The sequence below is a fragment of the Myiozetetes cayanensis genome, unplaced genomic scaffold, assembly GCF_022539395.1.
Source record: "Myiozetetes cayanensis isolate MyiCay16 unplaced genomic scaffold, myiCay2020 scf7, whole genome shotgun sequence".
Classification (NCBI taxonomy): Eukaryota; Metazoa; Chordata; class Aves; order Passeriformes; family Tyrannidae; genus Myiozetetes; species Myiozetetes cayanensis.
This window is the reverse complement of record NW_026087964.1, coordinates 43125274-43150621: the sequence shown is the minus strand read 5'-3', so window position 1 is coordinate 43150621 and position 25348 is coordinate 43125274. Positions and strand designations below refer to the sequence as shown.

At 41.0% G+C, this 25348-nt stretch overlaps 1 protein-coding gene across 1 annotated transcript in view; it reads left to right on the top strand.

Moving 5' to 3' along the window:
• LOC126651911 (transmembrane protease serine 11E-like) overlaps positions 1–25348 on the top strand; it is a 39847-nt gene that overhangs the window by 5738 nt on the left and 8761 nt on the right. Inside the window, exons 2-5 of the mRNA XM_050338358.1 lie at positions 2861–2982; positions 3690–3808; positions 16547–16614; positions 19829–19992. Coding sequence (XP_050194315.1) covers positions 2861–2982; positions 3690–3808; positions 16547–16614; positions 19829–19992 — 473 coding nt within the window. The remainder of the gene's footprint in view (positions 1–2860; positions 2983–3689; positions 3809–16546; positions 16615–19828; positions 19993–25348) is intronic.

Below are 25348 nucleotides of genomic sequence, written 5' to 3'. Positions count from 1 at the left end.
TAATGTTCAGTTTTACTCAGTGCAACATGTCACATACAATAATTAATGTTTGAGGAATGAACCTCAGGAGTTACAGCAAAGCAGCAATGAAGCTCAAAGTTAATGGGAATGGAAAAGCATCAGTTCAATGATATTTATGGATTTGTCTCACGGATATCTTTGAAAACTTGGATTTGAAATCCTCCTGACCTGAAGCATGTCTATTCAAATGGGGAAGCATCCAGAGGGTACAGCCTAATTAAGGATATTTTGCTTGAAAATATCTTTTGTTTTTAAAACCAAATTTTGTTTTTAAAAGAAATTAGGAGTGGAGAATAAAATTTAACAGGTGTTTCATTTTTATATGTAAAAGGAAGGAGGAAAGTTTATTCAGACAAAACGAAAAGAAAAAAGACATCCAAGTCCCCAACAGTAGCTTTCTAAGATGTTTTTATCAAAGAGCTGCTTTTTTGAGGAAATTCAGTTTAGAAGCTGGTGCTGAGACCCCTCTGCACCTCTTTGAAATGATGCTCCCAAACAGGTTTCATGAATTAAGTGAAAGTCACATGTATGAGTAAAATTACACATGTGAGTAACTGTTGTGGACTGAAGTTTCTCTTTGACCAATGATAATGTGGAACTTGAAAGAGGAAATAAAGAAGAGTTTTTAAAAAATGTTACACTATGTAAAAAAGAATGCTGAAAAGGTTTCAAATTTATAGTGCTCTATTTAACTGTGTCCCAGTCATGTTACTTCTGGTCTGAAACCGCTGTTTCACTGATAGGCAGTGATAGGCAGTAATTTCTTCAGGCTCACCTACCGCGGTGCAGAGGTGGCATTCAGCCTTTCAAATGGGCTTCTCCAACCCAACATTTTGGTTTGGGGCTATGCCAGGATCATTATAGCTGAAAGACCTTCTGAGTGTTTTCCTTCTGTGCAGCTTAATCAAGACAACTGCCTTTTAAATGACATTATCTACAGGAATACAAGAGTAGGTTGTCTTAAGTTAAATGCAGTTTTTGTGGTTGTTTTGTTGGCTTTTCCTGTAACTTAGTCTCACTTCAAACATAGTAGACACATTTGCATAGCATAGAAGCCATGCAAAAGACTATTAGTTGTAGTGGTGGGGGAAAAAAAGACTCTTAGCTGTAGTGGAGGGGAAAAAAACCCAACAAACCGTAAAACAACAAAGGTACAAAACAACAAACGCATGAAAAATTAAAGCTGGGTTCACCACTGACTTTATGGTCTCACCTAAAAGCTACTAGTTAGAAATATTCTTATTAATGAGGTAAGTCCTGACTACTTGTTTTTACTCCTGCTTATTTTTAATTTCTTCAGTTAAAGTTTTAAGGCAACTTCCATACAGTAGTCTGAGAAGTAACTTTGGAGCTGCTCTACTCTGGACTCTTAACAGCACTATTTATTTTGCTTTTTTTGTTTGTTTGTTTTTGTTCTGCAATGGATTCACAGACACATTTTGAATCAAACTCGATGAGAGGTTAATAGGTGTTTTACAGGGTAGCAGGAGGGAAGGAAACACTAGATAGAAGCAGAACAAGTCTCAACAGATCTGAGTGACAAATTATTATTGCCATTTTCATTCAATCAAATGATATTCATGAAATTCAATCATGATATTTGGCCTAAATCAGTTGTTTTCCAGGCCAAAGTAATAAGGCTGTAACTGTAAGGCGTTGCAATGGAATTAGAATGAAATATCAGGACCTGCTTCAGTATTTATGTGTGTGCACACTGTACTTGCTGCCTCTTTCCTGCACATAGTTGCAGTGGTTGCTTGCAATTATTTCAACTTATTTTAATGTATTTAAACTTATGAATCATGAGATGTGTGTTCTAGGAGTGAGCTATGTGTACTTTGTATGTGGGAACTCACTGAGGTGTCTTGCAGTCTCAGGAGAGGATCCCTTCAGCCTGCTTTCCTATGGTAGGCTCTACTTTAACCTGAGGATGCGTATGTTTGCATGTGTGAGGTATCTGACTAGAATGAGAACTCTTTACCAAAAATTGTTGCTTCCTGTTCTGGGTTTTTTGTAATGGCTCATAATAAAGTAGAAAAATGTCTTTAAAGGATCTTCAGGTGTCTTTGAGTTTATAGACAAAGGCAGAATTTGCCATAACAACTTTTTTGAGGTAGTTTTTGTTTAACTATAGTACTGGCTGTCCACTGACTTTCCTTGAGTTAATTCGGATTATCACCTGTAATTAAAAACACAGCAGAGAGAAGTATCTGGTGAGGTTTCCTACCTGTGTCTGCTCCCATGCCCTTGCCCTTCCCTGTCATTCTATCACTTCAGCAAATACTGCTTAAAGTAGTCTTTTCTTTTTGCTTTTAGATTCAATCTAAGGAAAACAGGAAACACAGGCTGGCCCTCTGAAATCTATCCAAAGCTCTGCTTTGAAGGCTGAGATGGATTGAGCAGCTTGAACACTGTATAGACATGTACTATACAAATCATGGAGTGCTTTTAACCAATTGCTGTATGAAAGTTCACCTAGCTGAAAAATAAGTTTTATTCTTGTATATTTATAGTTGGGAGTCACATAAGAATCTAAGTGGGGCTCCAATTTAATTTGGCCCTAATAATAAAAAAAACAAACCCTCAAACCTGTCTGTGTTCTTTGACTTCTAGCACATCCCAACATCTATTTCAAAATAGTCTTGAGTCACGATTTCATTTTCAAGGGTGTTGGATGAGAAGTCAATTAATATTGCTTGGAAGAATCAACTGATGTTGACTCATCAAGGGAGAAAACTTTAGCATCTGCTTTTTTTTTTTTTTTTGGAAGGGGGGTCTTGTTAAATAGAAAAGAATATCTTATTAATCTTCTCGCTTTGTTGTTCCTAATTTTCCCCAGAATTCGTCAGCCAGCTATTAAAATAAGGCATCTTGAGCCCCGGAAAATTGCTCTAATTGTTATTGGCACAGCAGTGGCAGCAGCTATCACCATTGGTATCCTGGTTTATTTTCTGGCATATGGTAAGTTTTACATAATGTATCACTGTTCCTACACTTAGTGCATTTCCTTTATTCCTGTTGTGCTGGGTATTTTCACCAGTCTGCCTAAAGCTCACTTGCAGAAAAAACACTGGCTTCTCCAAAGCTCTCTTTCCTTCCTCATTTAGCATCTTTGCAGATCTCTTAGGAACGTTTCCTGCTGTGCAGGGTGGTTCAGGGCTGTGGTTTCTGTTGGCTTTCACTCGCTTTCACTTGTTTCACATTTTTCTCATGATCTACTTCTGCGATGAAGTCAACACATAAGTCTTCTGGTCTCCCTTACTTGAGGGACAAACAGAGCCTTCTGCATGTCTGTCTCTGGTGTTTTGCTGTTCCCTTTCCCTGATCACCAGCAGCTGCCTGTCAGGGCTTGGTGTTGAATTGGCAGGCCAGGAAGGAAGGTAACTGAGCAGGAAGACGCAGCTTGTGATCCTGTGTGAGCCCCTACTGTTGGTTGACCACAAGTGTAACTGCTGGGGAAACTGGGCTTTGATCACCTAACTCAACTGAGGGCTTGCTCCTGGGCTCCTAGCTTTTGGAAGTTTTTGGAAGTATTTGAATGGGTTGGATACAGGTAAAGACTCATCTGCTCCCTAGATGTCTGGATATCAGTCAGCCCCAGGTGTTTTTCTAAAGTTCGTTCATCTTGGTGCTTCGAGTACTGCCTGTTCCTCTTCTTTCCCTTACAGATCAGAAGCTGTTCTATTACAGTGCCAATGTAAAACTCACCAACATCCGGTACAATAATGAATTTTCCAGACAGTCCTCAGGAAGGTTTAGAGACCTGAGCGAGAGGGTTGAGAGACTGGTAAGTTTGGACCGTTGTGCCTTTCCACGAAGGACTGTGTGATAGTACAAGAGTCACTCATGAGAACAGCACTCAGACCACAGGGGTCTGGTGTACCCTTGGCCCCCATGGTGAGCAGAATGGGTAGCATGAGAGTTGTGATCACACCTGGCAGACCAGGCACTTTCCCCTCTGCATGTTCTAGTGCGTCACCTCTCTCTATCCCTGCAGTGGTGAAGTAGATATTGACAATAATGCCAGCTTCCTCCTATATCACCGATCGCTTGTGCGTGTTCTGTTTCCCTGCCCTGAGCCTGACTTTGTGATTTATGTCCCATTGTCTCTAAGGAAAGCATTCCTTTACACCCTCTCCTTTACAGGGTGGGGAACTCTACCTGTTGGGATGTGACTCCATATTGAGAAAATAACACACAAGTTCTTTTCCTGCGCCTTTGGTATGTTTTGTTGGGAAACCCTCCCACAAATAGCAGAGGCTGCTGAGTGGCTCTCAGTCATACTGTAGCTATGGAAATAAATAGACACATTGCGATTTCCTTTCTTGTTTTCTCTTTGAGACACTACCCCACAGATGCTAATTACAGAGTTCATCTCTATACAACAATAAACATGTGGTTGTGCTTGTATCTTTTTGTGTTTCACTCATCAGAATCTGATGCATATCTCTTACCTCCCTTTTGGCAACCATGCACAGATACCCAGTTCATAGGATGCTTTGCTTCCCACTATCATTTAATTTAGGGCCGTGTCACCTGTCCAAAACAAAATGTGAGCTGTGGTGTTCATTGCTCTGCAAAAGTAGGGCTATCATCTCTGCACACATCCACTACTGAGGGCCTCAGAGATCTTAGTTATCCTCTTGTCTGTATGCATTTGTTTTCTTTCTGCCCTGTTTGCCCACTGGGGAACGTACCATATTTCTCAAGATGAGCTTCTGGTGCATATCTGCATGTATAGAGTCTTACACAAGCTGTCTTCACCTAGGTGCTACTGCTTTACAACTATTACCTAATAATTGCAGGCTTTTAACCTTGTGATATAGGACCTTGGAGAGGGAATGTTCTCCCTGACCAAGAAGACATTGTGTGTTGCTGAGGTGGAAGGAAGGCAGGCAAGAATTGGGAAGAAGTCTGAGGAATAATGCTTCACTGAGTACAGTTGGATCCCTTTCTCCCACCTCATTCCCTCATCGTTTTTTAAAACACATGGCTCCTTTGGCAAAGAAACACTTATTTTAGCTAAGAAGTTCTTTAGGACAGTATCCAATGCAGTCAGATTTCCTCTGAACATGGCTATCAATTTAGATGCTTGAATGGAAGCCAATGCTTTAGAAACCCTGTCTCCTCTCTGGGTGTTGAGCAGTTCTGACAGTAGTAACAGTAAATACCAAAGCTGCATGAGCAGTGAGAACCATTATTTCAGAGCATGTTAATTGTACCTGATAGGTAATACCATAACAAACATACACAGAGCTGTGTTGCCTTTCCTATGACTTTTCTTAAGAGCTACCTTTAATTCAGCCATTAAATTCTACCTTCCTCTCTCAAATTTTATCAAGTCTTCGCTCTAATTTTAGGTCAGCTTATATAAATGGTCCCTGGCATAATCTTTGACTTTTTGAGATTTTAGCCTCAAGTGTTCCATCTAATAAGGATTTGTGAGATTGACAGTTGTCCATAACCTTACTGAAAGCAACTCCATATAGTAAGGAAACAGTATATTCCTTGTAAGTCCAATTTTATAATAGCAAAACTCACCTTGTGGTGATAAAAATCAAAGCAATCTTTTCAGACACGCACATATCCTCTTGATTTCTTGTCTCAGAACATCTGCATTTTTATTTTCCACATTTTTACACTGTCTCTTTAATAGAGGAGGAGCCAGTGAAGTTCTTTATCACATTTTTTGATTTGTCTGGATTTACCAAAACTCTTTGCAGTCCTTCCCTGGCTGGTGTCAGGGTTTGGATGTCCAAGCCTTCCCATTGTCATAGTATTAAGGATACCTTAAGCTCACGTTGTGAAACAGTGAGTCAATGAAGATAAATGCAATGTCTTTCTCAACACCTGGTGCAAAGTGAACAGAAGTGAATCATCTCTGATAATCAGAAGCATTCAAATTACTTGAGTTAGTGCAACTCCCTGACAAGTGCTGCCTTCTCCGATCCCTTCCCTGATGAAGCCTCCTTCATTTGTCTCCAGAACAACCCTGAAAGGTGCTCTTTTCAGAGTTGATGTTTCACCAGGAAAAATGTGTTTCCGTAGGGAAGTTTACCATGCCTTCCTTGGGATTGGTAGGAAAGGTCTTGGTGTTTGCTTTGGTTTCCAGATTTGAATAGTAGCACCCATTGTGTGAACAACATTCCTGACTCTTATCTCATTGAAGGTGGGAGGGAATGCAGCCAGATCATGCCAGAGAGCTGATGAAGCTGGTGCACCAGTCAACATCTCAGGACTGACTGGAAAGTCTGGAAAATGTCTTCTGGGGTGGAGCTGGGGGAACTGAGGAACAGATGATGAAAGGTCTTTGCTCCTTGAGTGGCTTCCTGCAAGTGGCTGTGAGAGTTTCCTTTGTGCTCTCCTGAAAAAGCAGACCTGATTGAATGCCACTGGGGAAAGAGATATTCCAGCGCACCAGAGCCTCCTTGTTTTTCTAGCTGGACCAGTCCTTCTTCCCTTGCCAAGCTAAAGTGTGCTGTGCCAGACTGTCCCCTCTTACACTGGTTAAAAAAGGTACAGTCACAGCCTTATGACTCCTTTGACAAGGAGCCTCTATTTTATATGGGCTCACTTATTTTGTGGCTGATCTGCATAACTTTTACCCACTAGTTTTCTCCAACTCCTGCACCAGACTTGGATTTTTTTTTCTCTTCCCATAAAATGTATTCATTTTTTTGGATTTCCCAAAAATGCCTTGGACACCCTAAGTACTCTCTTGCAAAGAGCATCCTGGGGGGAGATTTTCAAGGCCCTGCTTTAAGCTTTGCTTCTTCAGCCTCTCTGGTAGGTGTGGTGAGAACTGAGACAGCCAGATAGACCTGGGTGACCCGGATGATCCCAGTTGCCTACTCTGGGCAGCTGCAGTAACTGCCCTGTGTGCAGGAAGGAGGGTGAAGGGGCATTGTGTCCAGTAGGGAAAGTCATCTTTGACTCCAAGGGAAGGAGGTGTGCAATCAGGAGAGCTTGAAATGAGTAAAACATCAAGCCCATCTCGATGGGAATTGTCTCAGCTGAAGGCTGGCAAGTTTCTAGCTGTGAGAGAGGCGGATACCAAGCAATCACAGCATGTGACCCCTTCAGTGCATTTCTGGTTGCTCAATAGAACCAGACACCAGCCTTTACCCTGCCCACCAGTGGTTTGTAAATGCACCTGTTGGGTCTCTTTTGCCACTACAATAACTTTCTGATACTTTCTCCTGGAAGCTGTGAGCTTTTTCCTCTTTGATGACAGTCTATGCAACTCTTCTCCTTTCCCAGGCCTGCTGTCAGGCTGCTTCTCCCTGCCTATTCCACGTGTCTGTGTCAAATCCTGTGTTAGACACTTTACTCTTTCCAGCTTTTGGAGTTATGCCCTATCTTTTATCCCCTATTGCTCCTGCTCCCATGTGATGGTAAGCCAGGCTGGAGCTGGGCGGGTGGATGTTCCTCAGGTATGAGTGCAGTGTGGCTCCTTCCTTGGCTAGCTGGGTGGCTAGGGGAGAGGTAAAGTATTTGTCTTCCCTTCTTGAGTGCCTTGAGCCATTAAATGGACAGGCATGGATTTCCCCTGTTGTGTCATAATCCACAAGGCACCTGGGCTATCCTTTCCTTTAACCATCTGAAACCAATACAGAAGTAACTGGCTGGATCGGGGTAGAGTGGTTGGGGATTATATTAAAATGATACCTGGATACTTCCCCTTGGGAAAATACTGCCTATCCAAATATTTCTATTGAATTAATGGAATTTCATCAAGTAATTCTCGCCTCAGGAGTCAGTATTGTGTGTCAGGACACCTATTCTAGAAACAGACATCTTGCTTCACTGACATCAAGTGACAAGTGAATCTTCTGAGTCTTTAAGTACAGATGTTAGAGGAAAGTTTTTAATGAATACAGCTCCTGAAGTTTGTCCTGTCCGACAGAGCTGAACTAGTATGGGCTTAATTCAGAAATAATGTCTCTGCTAGGTATTGCAGAGACACTTGTGATAACACAAGAAAATGCTGCAGAACAGTCCTGATGACTTTTGGTCAGCCTGTTCTTGGTCAGCTGAAGGGCTCACTGCCAAGTCCCTGTACTGGAACTGGTGAGAAAGAAGGCAGTTTTCTCCCCTGGCAGATGATGATTTTAGAGGTCACTAGCACACTTCTCTCACTACAGATGGATGGAGAAGAAACAGTGGAGCAGGCAGGTGTCATGTACCTCCCTCCCCACATCCCCCTCCTGTTCTTTGTGCTGCAGTGTGGGTGAGGATCCCAAGGACTGCCAGGTGCAGCATTTGGTACTCAGTTCTCCACAGCTCTGCACTGTCCCTGCTGCTTTGTGGTTCACAAAGAGGGCTTGTCAGCTGAATCCAATGCCTCTGTTTAGCTGCCCTCAGGGCTACCACCTCAAAAGACACCAGTGTGGAGCAATGGGAGCTCATTTTGTCTTCTGCATCTTCAGTGGTGCAGATTCTCATCTGGTTCAGCACAATTCAGTTATGACCAAGGAACAGTATGCCAGCCTCTGGGCACTGATATCTCCTCTGTGCAGACAGAGTTGGAGAGACAGTTGAAAGCCCAAAGCCACACAGCCACTTCAGCATTTGGAAAGAGATCCCTGGAGACAAACAAGAATTTTTCAAGTGCCTATGGGTAATCAGGAAAGGACCTGCTTAGTTTCTTTGGCACACTTAGATTTCATTTACCCTCATCATAGTACTTGAATTGCTTTGTGTTTGTTCTCTCTGAACTCCCATGTAGGTATCTATGCTTCCATGGAAAATATAGCTTTAACATCTGATAGCCTTGTGTGGTGGAAGAGTTAGCCTTCAACCGGATGCTTGTATCAGAAAGACTCTCTGCTTCATACCCAGGGATAAGCTTGTAGTCATCCCAATATTGGGAAATATCTTGTATCATGTGAGTTGTGAACAGCTTACTGTCACATCTACAGGGTTACAGGGTCAGTCAAGGTCCTGACTAGGGTTTCCATCTGAGCTGAACTCAAAAGGAAGCCTAGCTGAAAAAGCCACCAACACCAGTGAGTGAGCAGATGAGACTGTTTTATGGCACTTGGCCTTTTTGGGTCAGACATGCCTCAATCTGGCTGGGGAGCAGAAGTGTGTGTGTATTTGGGAGAGAGAGGGAAGTGAAATGCAAATTCCTTCGGAGTCAAGAGCTAGCTGCAAATCTGGCTAAAACTGTGCATGAGGTGTGTTTGTCACACCTTCCACGTGGGTGTTAAGGTAAAGCTCAGAAGCCTGTTCCTTGCTCTATCTGTGCCTTGTGGTCCTTGGACTGGAGCAGATCCCCAAGGCAGTGTTTTTGAAATACTCCTAAAGACTATTTGCTCTGGGAGACCAGACTGTGAGGACTATTTTAGTGATGATAGCTAAGCATGCCTCAAGAAATGGGAGTACACCGAAGTTCAAGGGAGTCTAACATGACTCTCATTTTTAAAGCAAATGGAAAAGTACAAGTATCTGCAGGTATCATGTAGCTTCACTTGCTGTGTGTCCTATTTCCCCAAAAACCACTTATTTTCCCCTCTCATCCCCTGAAACAAAAGAAAATTTAACATAAATTGGCCAGATCACAGAAATTATGATATCTGCAGCAGCCAGGTCTTTCCAAGGACTTTTCTGTCCTGCAGCACCCAGACCAAACTGAGTAAGAATGTTCCTGGTTGTAATAAATTTCAAGAGAGATTTGGTAGTGTTTTCAGATAAGGATCCCAAAATCTAAAACCTAAGTTCTTATTTAAACCCAAGCATTCTCAGGCTCTGTATGTGCTCCCTCAAGTACTTACTTAGTATTGATACAAGATGTAAAGAACTGAACCTTTATTGAAAGATTTTCTTGTACATCACCAAAAGCAATTTTATTTACAACTGCATCTATAGTACAAAAGCCAGAATAATGAAGCTTTTTAAATGAAACTTTTTAGAGATTTTTATATAAGAGTCTCCATTTTCTCTTATTCTGAAAAACTATTGTAAAATGGAAAAAAAAAAATCTTTTATCTGTGTTAAAAAAATACATTTAAGGAACACTTCGAGAAAAAAAACCCAACCACATAAATGTAGGGCATTTGATGACTTCTGCTTTATAAGCTTCATTTTAAGGCAGTGGTTCTCACAAATAGGAAGCCTTGTCCTTGGACTATCATGATACAATTTGGGTGCCCTCTATGGGTGACAGGAGCTAGAAACAGTACAGAAAGAATTTTCCATGGTAATTCAGCCAACTGGGAAAAAGTGGCAATGGATCAGTGGCCAAGATGACAAACTGATGACTTGTTTATTTAGCTCTGGAATTAGAGGCTGACAGCACACTTGACAGTCAGTATGTATATATACAGGTGTGGCCTTAAAGAGATAGGTGAAGTGCTGTACACTGAGAGAGGAAATAACTCACAGAAGATACCTGCAACTCACTTGTGATGCTTTTTTTCAGAAATCCTATTGAAATTAAAAGAAGAAAAAGACCACTGGCATATATATATATATACTGCATTGATTTAATAACAGAGATGTTTTCTTGCTTTAAATTTCATTTCCAGTTTTTCCTGTATCCATGGGTCACAGTAGCACAGGAAAAGCAAAAAAATTTTGAGGAAAATATGAAGCATTTTCAAATGCTGGTGTGAGTTGATGCAGTGTAGTGCATGACGCTGTAGCTTAGTGTTTTTCGTCACCTGTAATATCTCAGACTGTTGGTGTGCTCCACCTAAATTGCATGAATTTACAGGATGAATGGTTAGTTACCAAAAATGTGACTAACATCCAATTTTTTCTCCCACTTAAATTCAGCGATCCTTCAACTTACTTGATTCTTTCACTTATTAATGAAATACAATTTTCTCAAATAATAGGCATGCTAACTGATTTTTCTTTTTCATTTTTTTTCTTTGTTCATCAAATCAGAAGTTTAATAACCATATACAAATCCAGGAAAATCATAAACCAACCCACTGCCAATGAATAAGTAACTCTAATTCAGTTCCAGTGTGTGTCATGAAAATCTAAAAAATGTGCACAAGGAAAATGGATGTGAACCTGAGCTGCAAAAGGAATTCAAAATGATGTAAAGGGCAGCTATTGGTAGTGTGTGTGATTAAGGGTAGAACCTTATCTTAATTATATATCCACAATCCAGAATTACTGCCTTGTTTGCAGGTAATTATATCAATGAAGTGATTCAAGATGTGAACTGCTGATCAAAATCTGGTTGGTCTAGAGAGAACCTGGTGCTGCTCAGAACCTGGTATTGTCAAAAGTGAGAATCCAAATTCAGTACTGAAGTTGTGTGATTGATGGTATCTGGGCACTTGCAAGCTGAATACCCCACCAACTATCTTTCTTAGATTTCCAAAAACTATTCTTTTCCTAAGAGGCAGTTGCTCTTGTATTTCAGCTCCTTACCTCTAAGTATTGCTTAAAAAGACCCAGAGGGCAAAAAGTAATTTTCATGGGAAAAGTGTACTATTTGGAGGGGGATGGGGGGGGAAAGGCAGGGGGAACAAAACACAAAGCCCTTCTCTGGGTATTGGCACAGGTGATTTTCTCTCCAAACTTGCTTTTCTCTCCAAAAGTTGGAAAAATCTCTTCTCTAAGTGGACAAAATTTCAATAGTGTGAAAGTTTTAGGAAACTAATTATGGATAATTGAAAGCAGGGAGTAAGAATGGGAATACTTAGGTGACCTTAATTCCAGCTGTCACTAATACACATGGCTATAATGAAGCACTCATGTCATTACATGCCTTTGAAATTGGTTGCACTAGGCATAAGCATGGTACTTTAAATCCTGACATTAATGCCATGTATTAGTCCTCTTAATTTCTTTTATCCGAAAGACCAATCTTTTTAGGAACTACTATACAAGGACAATTATTCCTCTTTTGCAGCTGACACCTCCAGGAACCATCCAGCTGAGCACCTCAGTGCACTCAGACAGTGCTTACTCACCCCTCAGCTTCAGGAGCCTGGCCAGCTTAAACCCTGTGAAGAGTTTGTGATACCATTTGGAGATGTTTGGGGTCACACAGCTCTCACCTGCTGTGACACATGCTGTCTTTGTGAATGTGTGGTTTCTGACAGGAACGTTTCTGATCTTCTGTTTTGCTGGAGGCACATGGACTATGACACTTGCTCTCCTTCAGGTCCATTTTTTTCACCTTGGGTGAGGACTGTGGCTGTAGGGCTGTTGTGTAGTAATTGATATCTCCGTTTCCAAGGATAATGCGATGTCCACATCCTGGTTTTGGACAGTGCCAGGTTCTTTTTTTTTTGCTGACCCTGTCATTCTTTCTCCTCATGTCCCTCCTCAACCCTTTAGCTGCAATCAGGGCAGGAAAAACATCAGGTTCTCAAGGGAGCTGCTACTGGAGTTATATTATGGGCAGCTCTGGGGGTCTCAGCAGGTTACTCTGTAAACTGAGTAGAGTCACTGAAGCAAGTGGTATGTTCCAATTAATATTTACAGTCAGAGAGCTTTAAAAATCACTAATAATGGGCTTTACATCCTAAGTAGCTACTGAAGTAAGAGGAAGAATGTAGTATGATAGCTGTTGAAGGATTTAACTGGCAGCAGGCAAAAACACAATACTGTTGAGCAACAAGATGATTCGTGCTCCCAAACCTACTGGATGCTTTTGAGCATCCCATGGAAGTAATTCAGTGGGTTCAGCGAATACTTCAGGGAAACTAGATTCAAGAAAACTTCTTGGTAAATCCTGTTACCCTGAGTGCAGTGGCAGAGCAGTGTGTGGTGGGAGAAAGCAAGGGCTTGACACAGCTCACCTTGCTGGATACCTTCTAGACCCAGCTACACATCTGGGCAAGCCCAGTTCGTGTCAGTTCCATACTACACCAGAGCAACAGGATCCCTGTCATGTGACCCACTTCCAGAGTTTAGGGGTTTTTTGAGTCCCAGCGAGACAGAGCATATTGGGTGACACTGAAATCAGAAAGATTTTAGTAGGTTACTCACAGGCCTCAGAGGGTTAGGCATGGTGCAACACAGGAAAAAGTGCATAGTGATAAGATCTGGAGTTATTCGAGACAGGATAGGAAAAGAAGGCTTGTTCATCAAGGTATAAAGCAACTTACGGTTGAAAGGAGAAAGGAAGGATTTCTTTTGTGGTTAGGTTTGTATAGGAGGGAATTTTTTGCCCTTACTGCATCTTTGGTACTAGCCACTAATAGTTACTGTATTGGATGGGCCAGCATTCAGGAGTGAAGTACAGTTTGTCTTAGAAAATCATACTGCACAGAGAGAAGTTTAGCAAAAAGGATAGAGGATATGAAATTAAACTGAGGAAATACCAGATGTCATTAAGCTAAACTAGCTAGCAAACATTAGCTTAAAGAAAATCTTGTTTGGACAAATGCTAAAATAAAAGCTGTCAGGAAAATGCTGCTCACTTGAAAGGAACAGGACTTGGCACTTGGTTAAGAATGCTCATAGACCTTGCCCACAGCAGCAGCAGCAGCTGTCACCACTGAGCTGTTGCTAGACAAGGAATAGGAAAACAAATGAGATGCACTTAATCAGTGGTGAATTTAAGGGATCTGGTCATGCTAGTGTCACTTTTGACTGTTGTAATCAAATCAAAATCTTTAAAATGAGTGTACACGCTTCTGTCAAGCAGGACCAGGTCCCACCTCGTTACTTGACAAAGTTCTAGTTGCTTTGGCATCCAGGATTGTGACTTAAGCTGAAAAGAAAGCTATAAGCAGGCTGTAGAGAAATGTTTATCAGAAGATGAGCAGTAAAAACCTGATATAGAACATTAATCTTTGAAAGCTGCTATCTGAAGTCACCCTCCTACATCTTTTCCTCTTGTATAAATTCTGTATGGATATAAAGATTACTCTTAATAATTCAGTTACCAAAATCATTGTTGAAAGAAAGAAGAAATTTGTGTCATATTTGTCAAAAAATTCATCAGCAGGTGAGACAGGGGCCACAATGCAGAGGTTTGGCTAAACTTCCTCTCCTGATAAGATACAGCAGATCACAAAAGTGAAAAATGCTAGGTTAAGTTTGAAGGTGTTAAAGGCTCTGAAAAGCTAACTGAAAACAAAAAAACTCTTCAGTTCTTTCTTTATCTGTTGGTGATGTAGTACTAGGGTAGCTCTTAAGGATGAGAAAGCTAGTGACAAGTGGGAAAAGTGTCTACTTTCTCAATCAGATATGAAAGCATGAAAGAGAATGAAAGTAACAAAAATCTAGTAATTTTGGTATAATTTTAAATCATATGCTTCCTGTTCCCTCCACAGAACTACCTACCATTTATTTTGGAATTAATTTTCTGAAAACAGTGTCTGTTGCAGATAGTTCAGTTACATTTGGGCTCCCTAGATTCTTTTTGTAAAAAGTACTCTGTGAAGTTTTGTCAGATGTCGCTGGAAGTCTTTGTCTACTGCAACACAAGGTGTTCCTGATCAGACTGTCTGGAACATCTTGGATGTGGTCCAGGCTGAGGAGAAAAGGAGAAAGCCGGACATGTTGGGAATGCAAAAAACACAGTCACAGTGAGCTGCTTAGGATGTAACAAAGACACACAAGAGAATGGGTGACAGAAGTAAGGATCCCTGTATCTGCTGTAGAAATGCAGATGGAAAGTTTAGGAAAAACACTTGCCATCTGAGACAGGACAGGTACCTTGAAAACACAGTTGTCAGGAGGAGGTAAAGGATTTGGGAATGTCATACTGACTTAACTCTCCCTTGCAAGAGGTTGTGAATTCTTACCCTCTTAGGTCCCAAGCTGAAAGTCACTCTGCTTTCGCTTTACTTGTTAGCAATGTAGAAGCCTGAGGTGTACCTCAGCCCAGCTCAGGGCTCTCTTTGATTGTAAAGCACTCTGCAAAGAAGTCCCTGTCCCCTGAGATCTCAAAAGTTCTCAAGGGCAGTGCAGTCAAAGATAGCACATGCCACTGCATGCCACAAAGCTGGCAGTGCTGCTTAGCTACATGCTTCTGCTTACACAATCATCAGTAAGCAGTTAACACTGTGACAGGAATGATAAGCAAATGTTATAATTAAAAACAGCAAAGCAAAACAAACCCCCTTTTTGCCTAATGGCAAATGCTTCCAATAACCAAGGGGGATTGTGGTGGAACAGGCTGCAGAGTTACAGGAAATGAAACACTTCATTTCTAACTGTATGCCTTGTAAAGTGCAGTGGAAGCAGCTGGCGATCTGCAAAGCAACGAGGATAAAGCACATTCTGCATATATACAGTAGTTAGTTGCAGGTGATATATTTTTCCATAGAATTTAGTCTGTTCTAAATGCCAGAGTAATTGCAGATAACTACCACTAACAGCAAGATAAAACATCAGCTCAATGTATGACAACTAAGAAATTGTCTTTCCTTTCTAATGTATGCTTAAAGTAACCTTAAAAAAATAAAATGTGCAGTTTTCATCTTGAAATTATTCTGCTTCAATATCACTGTGTAATGACATGAGGCTTCATCTTATGACAGCCAAGGCTGGAAAAGAGGTGCTTTGTGTTCCTTGGGACGAATCAACCCCATATTTCATGCCTACATGCTCGTTTCCATATCTGAAAGATTCCAACGTGCTAGAAGTTTGAGAATCATTAGTTTTTTCCTTTCCTTTGGAAGACAGAACACCTTGAGACTTGGCTAAATTAGACTGCCTTATAGACTAAAAACTACAAAAAAAGACTACTTGCATGAAGTTGCAAAGCATTTCTATGTAGTTTTTCCTGTAATGCATTTGATGTTTACAGGATATATTCAATTTACTGTGTCTCGCTGATAGGAGGAGTTGCTGCATAACTCACTGGTGACTTTGCTATTTCTCAATCCTTCAGTGATCCTGAGCCATTCCTGGCAGAATTTCATGCCATGTGATATCACACTGTGCTGTCTCAGTCTGATCACACAATCTCAAGACGACATTCAGCCTAAAGCAGGATGTGGTTAAGCAGGCACCAGTAAAGATGTCATCTGGAGATTGATTCCTTACAAGTCCTAGATTTCCAGTTTCTGATGAGAATTGCTTGACAATTCCTCCAGCGTGTGGAAGATCACAAGAGTGATAGAGGGATATAATTCGAGATCACTAGTAGCTTTGCTATAGATTTCTACAGAATCAAGGATAAATGTTGTATCAGAAAGGACCTCTATAAGAGACTCTACAGAGCACAGCATACTCTGTCCTTTCTGTAGGCCATCTTTAGGAGGATCTGCTTTGGGAGACTGTAGCAGTGTGTCTCAAGGATATTTATATATTTCTCATTGTGTCTGGGAGTGGATGAAGCAGCACTGTAGTGGCACACTGATGTAGTAATAGGACATTTAGAAAAATCGGCTTGCTTTTTATAATGTGCCATAGGTAAAACGGGAGATGGTTAGGAAAGGTCTATAACAAATGTAACCAAGAGGCTGGGCTGGATTACATTTCTTGCCTCTGTAAGCTGTTAGTTTGTAACTGAATAGTGTTTTCTGAATGCTCCTTCCAGCAATATGTCTGTTTCCCTCCTTTTTTTTGTTATCTTATATTTTTCTTTTTTCAACAGATCGACAAGACATTTTACAATTCCATTTTAAGGAAAAAATACATCCGTTCACGCTTAATCAGAGTGAGGTATGTGAGATAATAATAAATGCAAGCAGCTGAGATAAAATGAAATTTACAACAAGCCTAGCTGAATCTGATTCAGTAAAGTGTATTGTATGTAACACCAGAGCATAATCCCTAATTGAGTATAATCTTGTTTTGAACCTTGCCCTCCTTTTGGATCTTGATGTGACGATAAACTTCAGTCAATTCAAATTCTATACAAGTTTGTGTTCAGATCTTGAGCAAGCTTTATCTAATAAAGCAAACATAACTAAAGCTATCTAAAAATAAAAAGCACTTTCAAAACTATTTCCTTCACTGTAATGCTGATGCCACTTCTAGTATTGCTCTTTTGCTGGGCTTGTCAAGTAAAATTGGGCTGTACTGATTCAGACGGTCCCACTTCTCATTGTGGCTTTAAGAATGGGCATAAGTAGCTGCCTGGGGAATAGCAGCAGCACAACAGACATGTGCTGATTGCAACAACTGCTCCTTGGTATGCTCCCTGCTTCCACATATTTACCACTAGGGATTTCTTGAGGTGGTTGTGGTTTGTTTAGCAGCCTTCGGTGTAGTTATTTTCCAAGGGCTTGTCCACTGTCTCCTGGACTCTTTAAATCCATGCACCTCAGTCCTTTAGTAAGGACTTGTGAATCATTCAGTGATTCTTTGGATCATTCAATGGTCCCTAGTTCTTGTGCTGGAAGAGGTGACGAAAAGTTGATCACTAACCCTCCTCTCCATGATACTGGACACTCCCACCATATCTCTTCTCTCTCTTGTATCCCATAAGACTCACTCTTTTTTTCAGTTGAAATTCCCATATTACTTAGCCATTCTTTGCAGGAACTGCCTGTTCTGTATCTCTTTCAGGTCTGCTGTTCCTGCTTTTTGAGATGAAGGAGTCAGACCCATGGTTGGGATTATCATTGAGCAATGTGGGGCTTTTTTTCCTCTTTTACTCTTTGTTCAACTGCCAAAAGCTTAACTTTTAATTTGATTTTTTTACCACTGTTGAATGCTGAAAATGACCTTTTTATAGAACTGTCTATTGTAATACTAAGGTCTTGCTCCTGAGTGACAGTGCCCATTGCTTTGCATGTAAAACTTGAATGTCTTCACCATCACCTGCTAAAGCTGTGCGATCTAAAGCTGTGTAGGCTAAGATCTAATAAGATCTAAAGATCTAATTCTTGTGAAAGTATTTCTCCTTGCTCTTACATGGTTTGTGACATCCTGCCTCTTCCTCTACCTTAATTTAATCCCCAGTTACACACAAGTCATTATTTGAATGTAGCTTTAGGGGTATTTTTTGATACTGGAGTGTTGCAAGTGTAGACAGGGTGATTTAAGGATCTGAGAGACCAATTTGCAGGGATAAGTAATATTTTTCATTACTTCTTGTTCCCAAGGACAGACTGAGGTCCTTGCTGTGATGTTTGCTGTGTTGGATGCAAGACTTGTATGCTCCAAAGCTTGTTTGCTTTTTCATATATACGAGCCTAATGCCTCTTCTAGGGCTCAGACTGCAAGGTGCTTTGAACAGGGTCGTTGTTGTGAGTTTACTTAGAAAGTACTGTGAATATTTTTTTGGCTTGGTATAAATAATGCATTAGTAATAATGCCCACTCTTCACTGAGAAAGACAATACTAATTTGACTAGGTGTCTTTGGCTCTTGATCTTTGCTATATAATAAGTGATTCAAGGTGGGCTGTACTTACCTGAGGGTTTCGAGAGGCGTGGTGTGCTTGCAAGAGTTGATACGGTAATTCCAGTGTGGCATAGCACAGGAAGAGGAGTGGGGGGAGAGGTGAGGGAACACCTCAGAAATGCAGAGCAACACCCACAGTTGGATCAGATAATATCTGGAAAATAAATGGAGTGGCAATCATGCTGAAGTTGGCACAAATGGAAAAAACAGTCTGTTGGAAAGTTCGTGTATGACTACTCAGTCTCAATTAAGAGATCCTTGAGGCAAGGAGTGTGTCCTTCTGGTCAGCTACAAAACACTTGGCATGCTTTGGCGTGCTCATTAACACATGGTCTTCTACTTCCCTTCACTGCCAATATTGGGAATGTCTGTTTCACACTGATACATGCTCATTTCAAACATCATAGCCTGATCCCATGACTTCTGTATAAGCTACCTGTCTTCTGCTTATACGTATTTTTCCTTTATATAATTACAAATTTCCAAGACAGTGAGATGTAACTGGGACATCTCCTCTTTTGCTTTCCCGTCAAAAGACAGAGCAACCTGCTTGTACCTTTCCCCTTGTATGAAGTAACTGTGATTTCACCTGTTGTGGCTTGTGTCATTGCTTCTTGGCTCAGGTGGGAGGAGGCACAGAAAAGAAGGTTCTCGGTGCAAGCTCTTATCTTCTCTGTGTAATGACCAGGGATAAGCCATCTGCAACCACAGAGCAAGATTTACAATGCCAGATTAGACACTTTGGTGTTTGTAGTCTAGCGTTCCGTCTCTTGCAGTATCTGATGCTCTAAGGAAAAAGAAATACTACTACCAGGTGTATTCAACCTGTTAAAGATTTTCCTCCCTTTTCTTTCCTGTTATCTTACATAGAAACTGTGAAATTGTGTGTCTCAGTGTGGGTGCCATTTGGACTTTTCAGTGAGGTGTTAAAGGCCCCTTCTGTGATCTGTCTCTTTGACTATAATGAGTAGATTGTGGGTAAGATGCCGAGTTTCATTTATTGTTGCACAACATGAGGTTATTAGGAACATTCTCCCCAGCAGTTGTAGTAGTGGAAGTAGGTTGTGTGGTCTTTCCCCTTTGTTCAAGTACTTTTTTCATGATGATTGGAAATTTTTATTCTTTGTATGCACAGGGCCCTGGAAAAGTTGGTCTAGATACCATTAATCATCTACCTGATGTTTCTAAAGTGCTGTGTATCCGGCTTTTCATTGCAATCAAATTGGTTCATTCCTTCCTGCTCGTGTCCCAGGCATGTAGTCAGTGACTGCTTTTTAGACTCCATTATAAAATGGGCCTGGCCATTTGTTCACAGAAAGCCTCACATCTTCTTCTAGCCTATAGTGTGTTTGACATTCAGCATTTGCTTGGATTTCTTTTGGAGATTCCTTCTCTCAAAAATGTACAAATGTTTGAAAACTTATCTAACCCTTTATGTTACAATGGCATTGCTACCGGAGCTAAGATAAAAGCTAAGAAACGCAGAAATGGGCTGAAGGTAACCAGACCGTTTCATTGGTTTGCAGCCCAGATACTGATGGCGTGATGGCAGAGGCTTTGCTCACATTCTGGTTCTCCGCCACGGATTCTAGAGAAGCCTTGCGGCAAAGAGTTCAAAGGATCTTACGGAGGGGGCTGAAAAAATACACAGGGCCTCTGCGAATAAATGTCAGATCTTCTACCATCTCAAGTAAGTATTTTGCATCTCTCTTAAAGGTATTTATTGTCATTTTCTGATTGGTGTGACTTGATTTTTGATGATAGCTGTTACTGAGTCTGAGTCTTTCCTGCTAATTAAGTTAGAACAAAACCAGCAGCAACGTATAACCCGCCTCCCCCCAAGTCTTTAAAAAATGTCTTAAATGGATAAATGGGAGCAGCTTTTTGACTTTTCAGTACACCCTCAGCCCTCCTCCAAACTGCAGTACCAGCTTTCTGCTACTATCATGGTAATGAGTAGGAGCCTTACCACAGGTCTTCAGTACACAACAACATAAGCATGCTCCCTAGGCCTTTGCTTCTCTGAGGAGTCTGAAAGTGCAGGAAGTATAGTGGGGAAGCAGCCAGTGCACAGAAAAAGTAATATTTGGTGGGAGGACCAAAACCCTTGCAAATTCCCCAGGGTAAAGGGAAAGAAAGTGACTTCTCGGTTGGGGATTCTATACCCTTATTTGCAAAGCAGAGATGCACCTGCAGGACATGAAAATTAACTGCACTATCTTCTCCACTTCAGTTCTGCTACAGAATTTTTGTGCAAGTGTAGACTCTTGTCTCTGCCTTGGGTTCAGTTATATGTAGTCAGCAATTTTTCTGGGTGTCAGACTTTTCAAGAATGAGTTGCTGGTTGACAGAAAGGGTCAGATACTTGCTCCATTTGTTTTTGCAGACCTGCTTACTCCAAAGTGCAAGGGTGACAGTACAGTACATAGGTTGGTACTTGCTGCTTGCTTTTCCACACCAGACTACTTAACTCAGAAGATATATGCAGAGGATAGACAGCTGTATTTAAAGAACAAGAAAACTGGGCCAGATTCCATGCTGGATGGATCCAGACTTCCTCCCACTCAGAAATAAGCAGGAGCAACTTCTTGTTCTGCCTCTCGGTGCTTGAACTGGGCACATCGCATTATGGTAATGCAATGAAACTCAAATATGAGTTGTTACACATCTGCTGTTTCTTGATGGGCCAACCAGTCTTTCTCACTGGCATGGCTTAGGATAATAGATGACATCCCTCCAGGCAAAGAATCACCATTTCCCTGCAGTGCTGTTTACATGCCAGTAGCTCCTGTTCAACGAAGTGCACATGTAATTTCTCCCAGATAGAAATAGTGCATGAACATCAGAGAGGTTCAAAGAGTTTGGGGTTTTTTTAGACAGTCAGGCCATGGGTTATTGAATTTTGAACCTTCAGTTTAATTTGGTACTTACATAAAGGATAAAATTGGAAGGAGTACAAAAACGCTTGTTAGAAAAGGACTGTGATCTTATTGAGTCACCCGATTAGCAGCTTGTATTCAGTCTGGTAAATGTGGGAAGTGACTCAAAACTGGTTTACTTGACCTTGAACTGTACCAGAGCTGTTGGACTAACTAGTAGCTAGTTGAAAGTTTTCATTAAATATTTAATCTCAGTAAAAGAGGGCATCTCTGTGCTACTTTATCAAAGCTGTATCACATTGCTTTTTTGGCTTTCCCAGCCTAACAATAAAACACTGACTACATAGGTCAGCTACTCACTACATTGTGCAACTGCTATGAGTGACACAAAGGAACATAAACAAGACCTTGACATTTCTAACAGACAACAATAAAAGGTTGTCCAAAAATTTTTTGATCTTTTTTTGCTAACATGATTTCAGCAGTGCTATGAGACTTTGGCAAGGTCCTGTTGGTGTTGCCTTTTCAGAAAATCAGGTTGACTCAGGTGAAGGGTATAGAATGGAGAACTCCTGTGCTTTTTGAGGACATGCAGGTCTCAATTTATAAAACTTGTCTTATTCCTCACACCAGGGAGAAGTGACAATTTTCAACAGGTCCTAGAAGTCCTGAGAAGAATCTAGGTTTAGCATTTCCTACTTTTTTCTTCCATCCTGAAATATCCTGTCCACCCTTAGTATTTAAACCAAGGAAAGCTAAGAAGCCCTAGATTTTTTTCCCTGCACTGCAGGCACCTTTTTAAGTCTTGCTTCACTGTACCTTTTTGCCAAATCTAACCCTTGTTTATCTTGAGGCAATCCCAGAATATTTTCATAATGACTTGTAAAAAATCATTAACCTGTTCATTGTAATCACCTTATCAAAAGATTCTGATTTAGGGGCCATGATGTAGCTCAGTTTAGCTAAGCATAGCTAACTAGTAAACAAATCCAGGTCAGGCACTTATTTATATTGCATGCTAGGGGGAGTCTGATAAAGGGAACCTCCTTAAGTCTTCCTTCCCCAAAACAATCACCTTGTTCAACACCATGTCTCAACCTGTGCTTCAGTCAAAAGTATTTGCTTTGAGAATCAGCTCCAACAAACTCCTCTAAACTGGGTGCAATACTTGGGACCTTCAGCTGCAGTTCAGCACACCACTACAACATTAAGTAGTCTGTCAGATCAGGAGTACAACTTGCTTTGCCTCTCTATTTCTGAGGATTGGGAATAAAGAGGTGACAATGTTTTATGCGTTCATTTTTTTTTCAAAAAGAGAGCTTTATAATACATATGTGAAAAAACAGCAAATGAGCAAAACTTAAAGGAAAACAACAGTGTTGTCTCTGGTTTGTCTCTCACTAAACAGTCGATGTTCTTTACATAGGGCTGCAAAACCACATTTCTATCAGATGTATTACTACTGAAGTTCCTGTTTTCTTATTTAGCTAGACATCATAGTCCCCTGGTCAGGGACAGTGTATGTCCAGACATTCCTTCTGGCTTTGATAGAAAATAGGAACCAATAGAATTCTCTGCACTTGTGTACAAACCCCACAGAAATCCAAATATTTTTCAGTGAAGAATCAAGCAAACTAAGTCCTATTTTCTCTGAACAGCAGTACAAGGGCCATCAAATTGAGATATCAAAGTGTCAGATGACTTGGAAACACCCATGTTAGGACTTGCTCTTCCACTGGCACTGCAAGAAGGTGTTGCAGTTTGTGCTCAGTACAGTTCTGGCAACAAAGAGATCTCCTACAAGGCTGATGTATTTTCCCCAGGGTTTCTTGGTTAGAAGTAGAGTCACCTGACAGCCTGGATCCCTACAAAACAAAGTGTAGAGCAGCTTGCCAGACTATTTCCCTTTGTCAGGTAGGTTGGAAGTATCCCAAAATGTATTTTTGGGAATGTACTTCTGACGTCAGAAAGCAGCTGGTTGCAAGATCACCGGCACTGTCGAAAGTGAGTGGGAAGCATTCCCACCTGTTGCACAGCCAAGGATTTTGACCATGAACAATGAGTCATGAATTGGTTTTGATCAACAAGTCAACTGTTATTGTTTCTATTTATCTGGAATCTGGGTCTTGCTAAAGCTCCTAACAGCTACAAAGCACAGAACCTGGTAGACTTCTTTACGGAGTCTTCTGTGGGTGACATGCAGATGAGTGTCTGACAGGGTTGATGAGGAATGTGTGATGTCAAATAACGTATATAGCAAGTCTGGATTTTTGCATTTTACCAGCCACTACAGCAACTTGGGGGAGTGGAACTGGACATGCATCTGTATGTTGAGAAGTAGTGGAGATCTGATATTCCTCCACTTTGATGCCTTTAGTTTGGCACAAGGGGGTACATTTCAGTAAGAGTCTAGAGAGGATGATTGAAATGGGAGGGACTGAAATTTATTTTAAAAAGAATATTTTGCAAGGACATGGATGTAATGAAGGAATTAACCAGCAAGTCATCCTGGCCTGACTTACTCAGATGACCCAGAGAGTTTAATTTAATTGATTTTCTAACTCAAATCTTGGTTTTCCCTTTCTTTGCTGTGCCTGCAGAGTTGCAAGTGATTTGGGCTGCCCTTAATGTAGTGAGACCTTGATTGCAGCCAGGGCATGAATGTAGGTCAGGAAGAAATATAATGCTAAAAACCATACCAGTTTGGATTCATGCCACACAAATGGCACATAGCAGACCCCTTCTTGGGCTGCAGGACAACTGGATGGAGTAGTAAGTATGCTGTGAGGTTGGACCTCTGTCTGCCACATGGACAGAACTAAGATGTGGTTGATGGGAGATGGTGAGGGAGTCATATGTGAGGACAGGTCCAGTGAATATCAGTAGGGAGGGAATGGCTGGGTGACAGGGACAATTACAGGCACAAAGCATTTGTCTTGTCTCTACCAGGTTACTCTACCCTGCTGAAGGAATGAGAATTGCATCACCTGTGTCTAAGCCGTGTTTTGCTACTTTTACAAGGGTGTCTAACTCTGGGGAGGTAACTTCTATTGAGAGAGCAGTGAGAATATCGGAAGGTTAGTGGGGAGACATTTTAGGATGGGTTCACTACATAACCACACTAGAGCATGACTTTCCTGCTGATCCCAAAGCTTGTGTTTTGCCATCTTTCAGGAAATTTCTGCAGTTCCTTTTGGGTTTCGGAACATAAATGGAATTTGCTGTTCCCTGTTCTCACTCCCAGAAGTGGGGGGGGAAGAAGAACTGCTTCAGATCTTTGTAGTCTTTAATGCAATTAAAGAGCATTAGAGTAGAGCTATTATCCCCAACTCTGTCTACACTGCAGGACAGATGTGCTCTGTGACAATTCCTCTCAGCTGCCCACATTGGTGACCTACTGAAACTCGCCAGGGATCCCTTTTTCTGCCTGTATGCACTGTTGTTACCCTACGTAACACTGAACTAGGTGAGCCCCCTGTTTATGATGCACCTGAGAATTTTGTAATTCTCTTTCCTTTTAAGGTGGTCATTATTAAAATGTGGCAAAGGAAAGCAGGAAAAATGGTTCCTCTGCTCCCTGGTGCATTTCATAAAGCTGTGCTTCAAATGTATGTCCAAGAATGTGTCATGTGTATTGAAGCACATACTTTTTCTTATTTATGTTTACAATGCCCTTCTCCCTCTCCTCTCCTTTAAAGATGCTCTCTACCTTTCCTTCTCTGAGTGAAAACACAGTTTATACAAGCAAGATGTGGGAACTTGACGTAACAGAGGATGGAACACGCAGTTTGCCTTTGAGACTAGAAGTTATGTTCTCACATATAGAAAATCACACGTGGAAACCTTTATAGAAAATCAAGTGTCTTTTGGGAATCAACGTCTGTGAAAAATTATGTAATTGGGTAAAGTTGTATCAGATTTTTAAAAAAATTTATCACCTTTAATTTTGTAGCCATCTCTGGCCCTTTCTACACTGAAAATTCATAATATCTTCTTATATTTGCTTGTCTTGCTTGCACTATACAATATAATGTCTGATTCACTCATATCACAGAGTTCATATCGCTTGTTCTGTTCTTTTCAATATAAAACTGAACTCTGTGGCTAAAACGAAATGAGGCAGCAGACACAAGACTGATTCTTCTGATGCAGTGACACATATTATTT